At 44.4% G+C, this 14,262-nt stretch overlaps 1 protein-coding gene across 4 annotated transcripts in view; it reads right to left on the reverse strand.

Moving 5' to 3' along the window:
- Nucleotides 1-1,571: 1,571 nt before the first annotated feature.
- TMEM161A (transmembrane protein 161A) overlaps nt 1,572-14,262 on the reverse strand; it is a 43,073-nt gene continuing 30,382 nt past the window's right edge. For all 4 annotated transcript variants that reach the window (XM_073555118.1, XM_073555120.1, XM_073555119.1 and 1 more), the window contains 5 exons: nt 5,584-5,727; nt 4,664-4,777; nt 4,150-4,324; nt 3,126-3,222; nt 1,572-2,283 (listed from right to left, as the gene is read on the reverse strand). In XM_073555118.1, the coding sequence (XP_073411219.1) occupies nt 2,003-2,283; nt 3,126-3,222; nt 4,150-4,324; nt 4,664-4,777; nt 5,584-5,727 (811 nt within the window). In that variant the 3' untranslated portion in view covers nt 1,572-2,002. The remainder of the gene's footprint in view (nt 2,284-3,125; nt 3,223-4,149; nt 4,325-4,663; nt 4,778-5,583; nt 5,728-14,262) is intronic.

A 14,262-nucleotide genomic window follows, 5' to 3' on the forward strand; every position in this document is an offset into this window, starting at 1 on the left:
TCTTCAAAGTTTGTCCGTCTCAAGCTACCTTCGTACAAGTTGAGTTCTTGCTTCATTGGTCCATTCAAGGTTCTCTAACAGATTAATGCCGTAGCTTACAAGCTCAAACTTCTGGCCTCTTTACGGGTCTTCAATTCTTTCCACATGTCTCTCTTCAAGCCTGTCATCTTCAGCTCCTTCTTCTACAGCAATATCAGTGCAAAACAAGAAGCACGAGGCTGTGTGCTCAAGATGAGTTTTTGGAAAGTTCATGATGCTGCGTATTTTAGCTGCGTCAGAAACGCAGCATCTTACAAGTCCAGCAAAGCGGATGGGATTTATAGAAATCTTATGCGCACTGGTTTTTTTTAAAATAACTTAGCGTAAACTGACCTGCGTTGCGTAATTCAAATCCACATGTTAATTTCTTTTGCGAGTACACTGAGATTTATGTGCAGATCTTTCCAAAAGATTTGTATTGGACGTTAAATTCTCTGGTACAAAATACACGCGTGTTTTTAGTGCATTTCTATGTTGGAAAAGCATCAAACACATGTAATCCGCACATGACTATATCAAAGTTGTGTCCAAGCCAAATACCAAGAAGTATCGAAAACAAAACATCTTTGTTTAAATCCTGACATAACAGAGAAAAATGGCAATGTCAAAAATGCAATAGAAACGCACTCAGACGCAAGTAACCTAATTTACGTAATTGGTACAGAAATTTGGCAACATCAAAACCATCACCAAAAGCTCATCATGGAACCGTAGCCTAACAAGGACAACTTAAAAGAGTTAGGGTCCCGTTACATTTAGCGATGTACCATCGATCCTGACAACAATACGACCCGGTCAGGATCGCTGGTGCATCGCTAAATGGTCGCTAGTGAACTGCCAAACAGGCAGATCTCACAGCGACGCAGCAGCGATAAGCGATCCATCGGCGGTCATTGTTACCTGTCACACCGCAGCGATGATGATGACTTCCGCCTGCGTCCATGCGTCGCTATTCGGCGCCAGCGGAACGCCAACGAGAAAAAATGGTCCAAGCCATTCGAGCGTGATCAGCGATATCCAGTGGGGGGGGGCGGTCACAGGTATGTGTCACACAAAGCGAGATCGCTAGCAATATCGCTGTTGCGTCACAAAATCGGTGACGCTTTAGCGATATATCGCTATTAAAAAAAACCCCACACCTTTATTTCCGTGCAGTTCCTGTATTTCAGCTTCCTACTACATCAGTTAGAGTACAAATCAAGAAATGTAAAGTATTAGAGTTGAACTCAAACATTTTCATCCATGGGTTTGATCCAGTTTTCATCTATTTTTGGTCTATGCCCCGTCAGTATATCCATATGCTGCCATTTTTTAATTTTGCCATTTTATGCACGTAAATGGAAGCAGTTTGGCTGAAAATGAGACCAGAGTGGGGGAGAGGTCTGCAATGCGACTATCGCTCAGCAAAAATGATATGTGAATACCCCCAAACAATTTAATGTCTCATGGTGATGTCAGTGAAGAACAACGAAGGAACACTTACGACAAAAATAGGTAAAAGGACATGTGAATGAAGCCTTACAAGCGGGGCATTAATTTTACTTCAACGCATTTTATCATTGTGGGTATACATAATTTTTTTTTTATTAATTTGCATATAAAGTAAAAATGTTTCAGTTTAGTCAAGATGACCCAATTTACTACAATATGTGCCAAACAAATCAGATAAAATCTGCTCAGAAATAAGAAAAAAAACACATGGTAAAAAGAAAACCTCTGATTCAGTCCACTTAGCATTACAGTGGGCCCATGCTGCTGTGATTCTTGTTAAATTAAATCTTATCTTCCACATGATGGATGTCGTTGTTTTCATAGTCCTTTTTTCCCCTTTAAAAAGTTACTTATGCCTTTTCATTGCATACGTGCTTTGCATCCCTACAGTAACGTAGCCCGTTAGAAAGCAGTGTCTGCTTGCTCAAAAGTCTAGTAGAGTCTTTCAATCTTCAAAAATCCTTTTCCACATCTATGAGGCTCCTAAGTACTGATGGAAGTAGAGACCAAACAGGCTAGTGACAATCTGGCACACAGAGACCCACCATGTCAAAAAGCCAAACAGACCACGGAAGAAAATGGAAGAGAAGATGGTTCGAAAAGCACTCAGTGCCCCTATTATCTGCTCAACGGCAATCTGAACATCCTCAGAGTCTTCCTCTTCTTCAGAAGATGTAATGGGTGGTGGAGTAGAATACTCTACTACAGGGGACAAGCCAACGGTTTCTGGGTACAGACCCCAAGAGTAATTACCTGGAAGCATATAATAATTGCACATAACATGGAATAGAGTCTTATTAATACCCAATTCATGGAACTAGCCACACACAATAACCTAACTTGGTTGGGCTTTGTAGATGAATCATCAAAGCAAAGTCGCCAGAATTCTGGAGTAAATTGCACTTGGAGTTGCACAAAAATGTTGCGACTTGATGTTTTTCAACAACAGTTTCTTTCAGATCTGTCAAAATGAGTGAAACTAGGGAGGGACAGGGATGTGACGCCACAACTCGTCAAGGCCATGGTGAGCTGAGGCGAGGTGCATGGAGGTGTACACCAACCATCAGACGCTCTTAATTCATTAAAAGGCATGCGCCTCTTCATTAATCAGTAAAATCTGACTCAAATATGCTCCCTCATCAAGACCAGCGTGATAAACGCTTGTCTTGATGAATTGGGACCTATACGTGTAAGCACACTATTGGGCTGTCCCATGAAACCCATCACCAAGAAAAATGCATGTTAATATGGAAGATGGGAAAGATGACATCAACCCACAATCATCAAGTGCATGGTCTAGCTTATTTAGTGACTTTACATGCATGGCAAGCTGTGTAGGCCAAAGCGTGTTCTCATTTATGGAAACAAGATCTTTTTCAGAGTACACAGCAGAAGTAAAGGGACTCCGTCCCTTCCCTTGGTGACCACAATAGATTGCCGATTGGTATGTGCCCTTTAGTAATGTAGCAACCACTGACTGATCATTTCGGCTGGGCCCTGCGGCCAATGTCTACAGTGCAATACACAAGCTGGGTGTGTCTCCCACCAAACTACACTCCCCACAAACAGGCAAATTATTTGACAATTTTACCTACCCATTGACTTCAGCAACAAAACACAATGCAGGGTAAAAATGATTGGTGCCAAATACTGTAAAGACACTACGGTGAGGTAACAAAAGATGCGGGAAATCTGCACAAAAAAATAAAAAATAAAAATTAAATTGCCCCAGATGTCATTAAATTCATTTTTTCAAATGTCAATTTGGGCTTGTTTTAATTTTGCAATAAAATAGTGCAAATACATACATGAAATGCACACTACTAAATGTGATTTAATCTTTACAGCTGACAGAAATTGATGTAAAAGTTAAACACATCTATTCTATGAGCTTTACCTGGCTACACTGTAATAGGTTTCTGAAGGACTATGCAACGTTTAAAGGGAAGGAGGATCTATAATAGTATCAGGCTCTTAATAATATGCTTAAAGCGGTTGTTCACTACTTTATCATAGATGACCTATCCCTAGGATGTCATCAATGTCTGATTGATTGGAGTCTGATACCTGGCACCCCCGCTGACCAGATGTCCTTGGTGTCAGAGGCAGCTGGAAATGCTCAATTGCAGAGCTGCTCCGTCTTCTGATAGTGGCCAAGGCAGGGAACTGCACATCCGCTTCTGACTGATTAAAACAGCTGATTGGTGGGGTGTCGGGTCTCGGACCCCAACTGATCAGACATTGATGACCTATCCTAAGGATAATGCGCTGCACACGCTTCTCTGCTAATGATGCTGCTGTGGGCGTGATATCAGTGGACTGTGAATAATGGAACTCCCATACTACTCTGAGTACACAAGCACTGGGATTACATTTTTTTGTTTTGTTTTGTTTTTTTACACACTCCGCAGTAACACTTTGGTGATTAAACACGTTATCAGGAGCCCGATAAAGTACTCCAGTAACAGGTTCACGATACGGAATATATGGTAGTTAAAAAGCTCTTAGTGTACGATTCCCAATATATCTCGGGACAGCAGACTATGGCTCACCCGTAATTAGGGACTATCAATTGTGTTGTAGGGGAACCTTATTACTCGTTTTCTCTTGGCTACTTACTTTATGCTGAATCTCCAACATGGATATCCGTCCAGCCTCTCTCTTCATCTGCTCAACCCAACTATTAGCTAAGCCGAGGTATGCTTGCAAATGGAAGCGTGTTAAGGAGAGGCGGAGGAGACATAAAATCACGATGACCCAGAGGCGGAAAGTGTTGTATGTGGAATCTGACATACTGAGAAGATAACAAGATTATTTTATTATTTTCTTAGGTTACAAAGTGTCACAAGAAAATACCAAAAGCCTGGTTTTGGGGCCTTGTTCACACAGGATCATTTGACAAATTTTATAATATGAAACTGAAATAGAAAAATAGACTGATAAATAAAGAAAAAATCCCAGAAATGAAAGATATATATATATTTTTTTTTTTTTTTACATAAAACCTTATTTAAGCAATAAGTCTTTTATGGTGGTCCTATCAAAGACATTACAAATCAATATTAGATCTGCATCCACTTTGCCGTGAGGAAGATTTTTAGAATAATTTTGCCTTTATTTTCATGTTACTTACAGCTGTACAGCTTTTTTACCCATTGGTGCATTTAAGAGAAAGTCTCTGGAGATTGGGCGGATCCACATTAACACCACAATGACAGGAGGCAGAAAGCTGGCATGAAGTAGAAGCCTGCATAAAGAGGTCACATAAGAGTTATCATTAACAGCAACAAGTCACGTTTTCCAGTGTTCAGATGTGCCCACCCTGCAATCTTCTGTGGCCCCATAAATTACCACCTGCCTCTTCAAACAGAATAATACATTGCACTTTTATATTGAAAGTTACATGATTGTGAGAAAAACTAAGTCAATGGGAAATACTGACGAATAGTACAAGCACAATACAACCATGTTTTCTGGACATTAGAGAATCACTCCTCACATCAAAGTTTTTACTGCAATCATCATTTTGCATGGCACTCTGTACTTACAATTGCTCATTTTGCCTTTCTACCCAGCTAATTATTCTGTTTTCCATTAGATTTATGACATCACGTGATTAAAAACTAACAAGCTGAATCCTTTTAAGCTCTATAGAGAAACATGAAGTCAATTTTCCCTATATGAGTCATGAGTCACTGCAAAAGTCACTGTAAGAGGGAGAAAGGGGGGGCAAATGGGTCAGGAGGTGAAGAGGGGAATGATAAATGCAGGGACAAGAGATTTCCTGTTTCTACATAGAGCAGAATTATCTGGTACAAAGGCAAAATGAGCAATTGTAAATACACAGTGCTGTATAATATGACTGCAATATATTAAAGGGATGAAAATCTGGATGGGAGGAGGAGGAGGAGGAGGAGGAGGAGGAGGAGGAGGAGGAGGAGGAGTGAAATTCTGGGTATAATGGACTTAGTATGGCTATTTAACTCAACTGGATCTTTTTGTTCTGGTCCACCCAAATGTTATTATTTAAGCCATCTTTGACAATATACTTACTGGAGCATAGGTCTGTCTGATGCCATCTTAAGAGCATCCAGGTGAGTCTGAGCCAATCGCAGGCCGGGGAATGTCAGACAAGCACCAAGAAACGAACAAAGGGCAACCAATGCAATTTTGAAACCCAGTTTAATAAAGGGGACCCTGAAAAACAGCACACATGGACTTAGAACAGCAACATGGCATTCATACAACTAAATTCTATCGTAATGTGCAAAAGTTTTACGTGTGGAGAAAATGTTGCAAACAGTGCTTTAAAAAAAATAGAACTGTTAATAGTTTATTTTTTATCTCTATATATAAAAGTGAATATACGTACAGTGCCTTGTGAAAGTATTCGGCCCCCTGGATCTTTTCAACCTTTACACACATATCATGCTTCAAACAAAAAGATACCAAATGTAAATTTTTGGTGAAGAATCAACAACAAGTGGGACACAATTGTGAAGTTGAACGAAATTTATTGGTTATTTTAAATTTTTGTGGAAATACAAAAACTGAAAAGTGGGGCATGCAATATTATTCGGCCCCTTTACTTTCAGTGCAGCAGACTCACTCCAGAAGTTCATTGTGGATCTCTGAATGATCCAATATTGTCCTAAATGACTAATGATGATAAATATAATCCACCTGTGTGTAATCAAGTCTCCGTATAAATGCACCTGCTCTGTGATAGTCTCAGGGTTCTGTTTGATGCACAGAGAGCATCATGAAGACCAAGGAACACAACAGGCAGGTCCGTGATACTGTTGTGGAAAAGTTTAAAGCCGGATTTGGATACAAAATGATTTCCAAAACTTTAAACATCCCAAGGAGCGCTGTGCAAGCGATCATATTGAAATGGAAGGTGTTATGAATGGGAAACCGAGGAGGAAAAACAAGACAACAAGCTAAGTCTCAGAAAACCAGAGAAGTTGGTAACTATGCAGATTGCAGATCCCTGATCTTAACCGCACAACTAGCAGCAGTCGTGGAGCGTTCCTACGTTCGTCCTAGACGCCTCGTCACAACCGGAGAACTACATAAGCCTAAAGCAGGAAAAGAGGAAAACTAACTCTCCCAGAGCAGACCCCAAAGGAAAGACAGCCCCCCACATGTATTGACGGTGAAACAAGATGAAAATACAAACAAAGGCAGAAAAATAGGCTGAGCAAACGATGGGGCCCGGCTAACTAAAAAGGACAGAAAAGGAAAGACACTGTCTGCAATCTGCCAAAAACAACCTACAAAAATATTGTCCAACACTTCTGATAGCAAAATTAACCCTGAAGTCACTAGACTTCTAAACCTATATCAGCACTCTGAAATATTCTGAGAGAGCAAAAAAGAGGCCAATCTAATAAGGGACAAAAAGCAGATTGGCAAATACTGATTAATAGAAGTGTAATTTCAGCATAGCCCCAGCAGGGGCAGGCTGATTACACAACAAACTGAATTGACCAACAAGCGCAAGTGTGAACATTAGCAAAAAACAAACTTAACTTGAGAAGACTGGAAGAGAGCTGAAGTCCAGGATCTGAGAAGCAGACTGAATCACCAGCACCCGGATAGGGCGTCGGCTGTCTTATATCCAGTCTGATACTCCAGAGATCCAATCGTTATCTTCCTCATCAGGTGGCAGATCACTACCACTTAAACCAACCGCACTACCTCCTGTCACCACCAGAGGGAGAATGGAAGGGGAACTCTCAACTGGTGGAGCAGAAAATGAGTTCATGACAGGGAGTATCATACCACTGCAAATCTACCAAGACCTGGCCGTCCCTCTAAACTTTCATCTCAAGCAAGGAGAAGACTGATCAGAGATGCAGCCAAGAGGCCCATGATCACACTGGATGAACTGCAGAGATCTACACCTGAGGTGGGACAGTCTGTCCAAGGACAACAATCAGTCGTACACTGCACAATCTGGCATTTATGGAAGAGTGGCAAGAAGAAAGCCATTTCTCAAAGACATCCATAAAAAGTGTCGTTTAAAGTTTGCAACAAGCCACCTGGGAGACACACCAAACATGTGGAAGAAGGTGCTCTGGTCAGGTAAAACCAAAATCGAACTTTTTGGCAACACTGCCAAACGATATGTTTGGCGTAAAGGTAACACAGCTCATCACCCTGAACACACCATCCCCACTGTCAAACATGGTGGTGGCAGCATCATGATTTGGGCCTGCTTTTCGTCAGCAGGGACAGGGAAGATGGTTAAAATTGATGGGAAGATGGATGGAGCCAAATACAGGACCATTCTTGAAGAAAACCTGTTGGAGTCTGCAAAAGACCTGAGACTGGGACGGAGATTTGTCTTCCAACAAGACTAATAATATTGCACGCCCCACTTTTCAGTTTTTGAATTTCCACAAAAATTTAAGATAACCAATAAATTTTGTTCAACTTCACAATTGTGTCCCATTTGTTGATTCTTCACCAAAAATTTACATTTGGTATCTTTATGTTTGAGGCATGATATGTGGGAAAAAGTTGAAAAGTTCCAGGGAGCCGAATACTCTCGCTAGGCACTGTATGTGTGTGTGTGTGTGTATCACCAACCAAAAGAAGCTGAGCTGTGAGTGGTTGCTATGAGCAACAGTTTTCCTTGCAACCAATCACTAAGCATCTCTCATTTCACCAGAGCTGGTTAAAAGTAGCTGAGCTGTAATTGGTTGCTATGAGCAAGTTTACATGGTGGGAGAAATCTAGCATCCCTGGGAACATAAGCTCCCAGCCATTGTCTGCCCCTCTGAAAGGAGCAGTGAGCAAATGATAGAAATGAATCACCCCCTCCCTGCCCATATCCCCATCACACATCCTCCATCCTGTAGGCACAGCTTCGCTCTTAAAGGGATCATTGGTATGGAAGTCAGAGCAAATCCATCCAGGGCTTTGGTTTTGACCACAGGCCTCTCTTAAAGGGATCCCTGGTATGGAAGTTAGGACCATTCCTCTCAGCTCTGTGGCTCTGACCCCAGGGTCTCTTAAAGGGATTATTGGTATGGAAGTTAGGGCAAATACACTCTGCGCTTTGGTACTGACCACAGGCCTTTCTTAAAGGGATCTCCGGTATGGAAGTCAGGGCAAATCCCTCAGCACTTTGGTTCTGACCCCAGGTTCTCTTAAATGGATCTCCTGTATGGAAGTTAAGGCAAATACCTCAATGCACTGATTCTGACCCCAGGGTTCTATTAAAGGGATCATTGGTATGCAAGTCACGGCAAATCCACTGAGCGCTCTGGTTCTGATCCCAGTCTCTCTTAAAGGGATCTCTGGTATGGAAGTTAGGGTAAATCCCTCAGCTCTCTGATCCTCACCCCAGGCTTCTATTAAAGGGATCATTGGTATGGAAGTCAGGACAAAGCCACTCAGCGCTCTGGTTCTGACCCCAGGCCTCTCTTAAAGGGATCCTCGGTATGGAAGTTAGGACCGTTCTACTCAGCGCTCTGGTTCTGACCACAGGCTGACGGGATGATGTGGGATATTAGGGGTAGTAGTCTGGTGGCTCTGGCTGACGGAATGATGTGGGATATTATGGGGAGTAGTCCAGCGTCTGTGATGGGATGATGTGAGATATTTGGGGTTGTAGACCGGTGGCTCTGGCTGACGGGACGATGTGGGATATTAGGAGTAGCAGTCCGGTGGCTCTGGCTGACGGGATGATGTGGGATATTATAGTGAATGTGGCTATGCGGAATGGGTGGGGCTCTACACTCAGCTTTATATATATATATATATATATATATATATATAATTATAATTTGTTATAACTAACCGTAGTTAGTTACTATGCCTGGGTAGCACCGGGCTCTTCAGCTAGTTAATTTATAAATTGCAAAGTGAATGAATAACAGAAAACTAAAGCAATCCAATATTTGTTATTACCCACTCTTTACCTAGATACATTTGTACTTGTTTTTTCAAGCATCTTTGAGAACTAATCACAGGTCTTTTGTGAATGTAGGTTTATGCAAATCCTTCTGTCTCATGTAATCTACAGATAGACTCGATGTTCCCATTAGGGCTGTGGCCCTAAGGCCATATCATTAATTCCAGGACTCTTTGTATAAAAACACTTCTGTTTTTCAAAGCATTCTTACTTTGCAGAATTTTTCTCACATCTGCCTACAACTTTTGGTGACTCACAACTAGAGATGGACGAATTTGAACAGTAAAGTTTGGGGTCCTAACACAGATTTCTCCAGGAAGTCTGTTTAACTGATATGGTTCAGTACCCCTAACATCGGGTGTTTCCCATGCTGTCATCTGCATGATAGCAGGAGAAACACCAGTGGCTCTGATTGGCAACAAGATTACTACCACCGACAGCAGGCGTAGGCTGATGGGAGGACTACTCCTATCAGCCAAAGCCTGTCACTGGAGGTACATTTTTTTTTACCTTCGGTCACAGCTGCTGGGCCACACTGTCATCTGCAGCGAGCCAGGGAGCTGCAGCGATCTGACCGGTGGTAATGATCTTACTGTTAGTGTTTACTGCGCTCTCATGCAGATGATAGCATGGTAAACAATGGATGTTCAAACCCCCCCATTCTACTGTTCTTGTACCCGAACCAAACTTTTTTTTTTTTTTAATTGTTCAGCCAAACCCAAACATCCACTTCTCAACACCATGTACAATATTTAGCTATAAAACCTCACATTCAGTTAGGTCTGAAAATATATGGATGGAGACACAAATTTTGGCATTTTAGCTATTTACCAAAACATATTCAAGGTACAGTTATATAATCAATACGGGCTTAGTGTGCAGACTAAGCTTTAGGCCAAATTCACACATTCAGTGTTTGTTCAGTATTTTACATTAGTATTTGCAAGCCAAAATAAGGAGTGGAACAATCAGAGGAAAAGTATAATAGAAGCACGGGCACCATTTCTGCAATTTTCAACCACTCCTGGTTTTGGATTACGAATAGGGATGCAAAATACTGACCAACTATTGAACGTGTGAATGTGGCCTTAATTTGAGGGTATTCACATCCTAGTTGGAGTAAGGGTTTAGGAAACATCTCTTTAATATGTAGCTGCCTCTTTTTCAAGGGACCAAAAGTAATTGGAAAATTATCTCAAAAGCACTTGATTGGCTTTTCCTTTGTTAATGCATCATCAATGAAGCATGTAAAAGATCTGGAGCTGATTCCAGGTGTGACATGTGCATTAGGCAGCTGTAGCTGTGAACCCACAACATGTAGTCAAAAGAACTCTCAGTGGAAGTGAAACAGACAATCATTAGGTTGAAAAAAAAGAACAAATACATCAGAGAGATACCAGAAATCAATAGTTTGGTACATCCTGCAAAAAAAACCAAAACGCACTAGTATGCTTGCAAACTCAAAGAGGCCTGGATTTGCACAGAAGACAACAGTGGTGAAAGAATGCAGAATTCTTTCCTTGGTGAAAGAAACCCCTTCATAAAGTAAACCCAAGTGAAGAACAGTCTTCAGGAAGTAGGTGTCTCAGTATCTAAGTCTACTGTCACGTCGGCGGTGGTAGCCGCCGCCGTCCCAGCAGCGGCGGGGCCCGCCGCCGCCTATACTCACCAGCGCTCCCCACGCCGCACTGTGCCCGCCTCCGCCTTGTTCTCATCAGGCCGGTGCGGGCCTGTCTCATGGGGGCGCCTTAGGCCGCGCACTCTGCAGGTCTCTTAACCCTGCAGCGCCCGCCCAGAAGCCTGAGCGCCCAATCAGCCAGCAGCATGGGGTATATCAGGCGTCTCCAGAATGGTGGAGATGCCTGATTATCGTGTGCCTTTTCCTTGTGGTATCCTGGCCAAGTGTTTAGGGGTTTCCCCTTTCACACTCTCTCTCTTGTCTTTTACTCCGTGTCTCCATCCTATACTCCGTGTCTCCATCCTGTACTCCAGTGCCCAGCCCTGTACTCCATGTCTCCGTCCTATACTTCAGTGCCCAGCCCTGTACTCCGTGTCTCCGTCCTGTACTCCGTTCTGTACTTCCTACTCCGTCCTGCATTCCGTTCTCAGTCCTGTACCTCTCACTCCGTCCTTTGAGCCGCCCCTCTTGGTTCTAGCAGTCGGGGTATCTGTCTTCCGAGGGTCTGCCCCTAACGGCCCCTGTATAGGGGTCGGCACCACCTGGCGCGATCACCCCCGGGAGCTCCAGTGCTGCGATCCAGAGGGTCCACTCTCGGACGTAACCTTCCTGGCCGTCACAGTATAATCAGGCCATGGACCCTGCTAGCGCTTCGGCGGCCACCCAGAAAGAATTGCTCTTTTTACGCGAGAATCAAACCAGAATAATGTCCTTTATGAAATCCATGGACACCCGTCTTTCCGCCCTACAAACTACTGATCCGGGGAACGCCCCGTTGCTAGTGGGACTCCAGCAGGAGCTCGCGCAGCAGCGTGACGCCCAGTCCCATATTCTGAGCTACATGGCGTCCGTGGACGACCGACTCCAGTCCCTACAATCCTCTGCTGCCGCTTCAGCTCTACCTCGGGATCCCGTATCCCATCCGCCTCCAGGCTTGGGGAAACCTCCCAGGTTTAATGGCGACCCCAAGTTGTGTCGGGGGTTTTTAAACCAGTGCCGCTTGCACTTTGAGCTCCTGCCTCAGCAATACCCCTCTGATCGAGCCAAGGTAGCTTTCATTGTGTCCCATCTTGAGGGGGAGGCCTTAGCATGGGTAAATCCCCTGTGGGAGAGAGATGACCCGGTGGTATCAAGCATCCACAACTTTTTAGATACCTTTCGCAGGGTACTTGATGAGCCTGGCTGGGTGGCCTCCACCACTGAGGCTCTTTTTAATCTTCGCCAAGGTTCTCTCACCGTAGGATAGTACGCCATCCGCTTCTGGACACTGTCCTCGGAACTGGGGTGAAATAATTAGGCTTTGGTTGGGGCCCTTTGGAGGGGACTCTCCGGTAAAATAAAAGATGAGCTTGCCGGCCGAGACACCCCTACCACTCTGGAGGATCTTATATCCCTTGCTACCCATATAGATTTACGGTTTCAGGAACGCACCCGGGAGTCAGTTAGGGAGAAGAAATCTTTTAGGCTATACCAAGCCCCCATTCCCCGCTCCCCGGCGTCTTCTAGTAATTCCAATCCCGAGCCCATGCAAGTGGACCGAGTAAAGTTGCCCGAGCAAGAACGCAGGGAGAGAAGGACGCAGGGCCTATGCCTTTATTGTGGTGGGGCCAATCATTTTGTGCGTACTTGCCCAGTGCGGCCGGGAAGCGCCTCCGCCTAGGCCAGGTAAGAGAGGCCTCCCTAGGTGATTCCGATTCCTCTCTACCCCTTACCATTTCGGCTTTAGTTGTTTTAGGTCGGGAGCGCAGATCTGTGGAGGCGTATGTGGACTCTGGTGCGGCTGGTAACTTCATCCGGCTCAAAGAAGTGGACCAGTTCCGGATTCCGGTTGTTACGCTAGAGAATCCACGTTCCATCGCCTCCGTGGATGGCAAACCACTACCTGAACCCATCACCATGGTCACTGTCGAGGTGGAGATACAAGTTGGAGCCCTTCACCAAGAAAAAAAAAAATCACCTTTTATGTTTTGCTCAGTTTGTCCCACGCCGTGCTCCTCGGCTTACCCTGGCTTCGTCTACATGAGCCCGTTCTAGACTGGCGTTCCGGGGAGATCCTCCGCTGGGGACATTTCTGCCATGAACGTTGTCTGTTGCCGGTATCTCGCCCAAGTCCGCAACAAGTTCCTACCGATCTTCCTGGGCTTCCTACGGCTTACCACTTGTACGCCGATGTCTTCAGCAAAAAGGAGGCTGAGACACTGCCGCCGCATCGTGCCTACGATTGCCCAATTGAGCTGATGCCAGGAGCGATTCCTCCCAGGGGAAGAATTTATCCTCTGTCTCCGGCAGAAACCGCGGCCATGTCTGAATATATCCAGGAAAACTTGGCTCGGGGTTTTATTCGGAAGTCGTCCTCCCCTGCTGGAGCTGGGTTCTTTTTCGTCCGGAAGAAAGATGGATCCCTTCGGCCGTGTATTGACTACCGAGGCCTGAACAGTATCACAGTCAAAAATAGGTATCCCCTTCCGCTGATCCCAGAACTCTTTGACCGCTTGAGAGGGGCCCGGATCTTTACCAAATTGGATCTGCGGGGAGCCTATAACTTGATCCGAATCCGTGCCGGGGATGAATGGAAGACGGTCTTCAATACTCGAGACGGCCATTACGAGTATTTGGTTATGCCTTTTGGCCTCTGTAATGCCCCGGCGGTGTTCCAGGAGTTTGTTAATGAGATCTTTCGAGACCTACTCTACTCACGTGTCATCGTATATCTAGATGACATACTCATCTTTTCATCTGACTTATCCACTCAAAGAAAGAGTGTTCGCCTGGTTCTGCAACGTCTACGGGAGAACAGACTCTACGCAAAATTAGAAAAATGTCTGTTCGAGCAAACCTCATTGCCCTTCCTAGGGTATATCATCACGGACTCTGGAGTGAAGATGGACCCCGAAAAATTGTCTGCTGTGTTCAAATGGCCACGTCCGGTTGGAGTAACAGCCATCCAACGGTTCCTGGGTTTCGTGAACTATTACAGACAGTTCATTCCCTTCTTCTCCTCTGTGACCAAGCCCATCTCTGCCTTGACCCGGAAAGGGACCAAATCAAATGTCTGGACACCCGAGGCTGAAGAGGCCTTTCTTGCCTTGAAACGGTCCTTTGCTACCGCTCCGATTTTACACCGGCC

Source organism: Dendrobates tinctorius, unplaced genomic scaffold (genome assembly GCF_039654945.1).
Source record: "Dendrobates tinctorius isolate UK_male_01 unplaced genomic scaffold, ASM3965494v1 ptg000219l, whole genome shotgun sequence".
Classification (NCBI taxonomy): domain Eukaryota; kingdom Metazoa; phylum Chordata; class Amphibia; order Anura; family Dendrobatidae; genus Dendrobates; species Dendrobates tinctorius.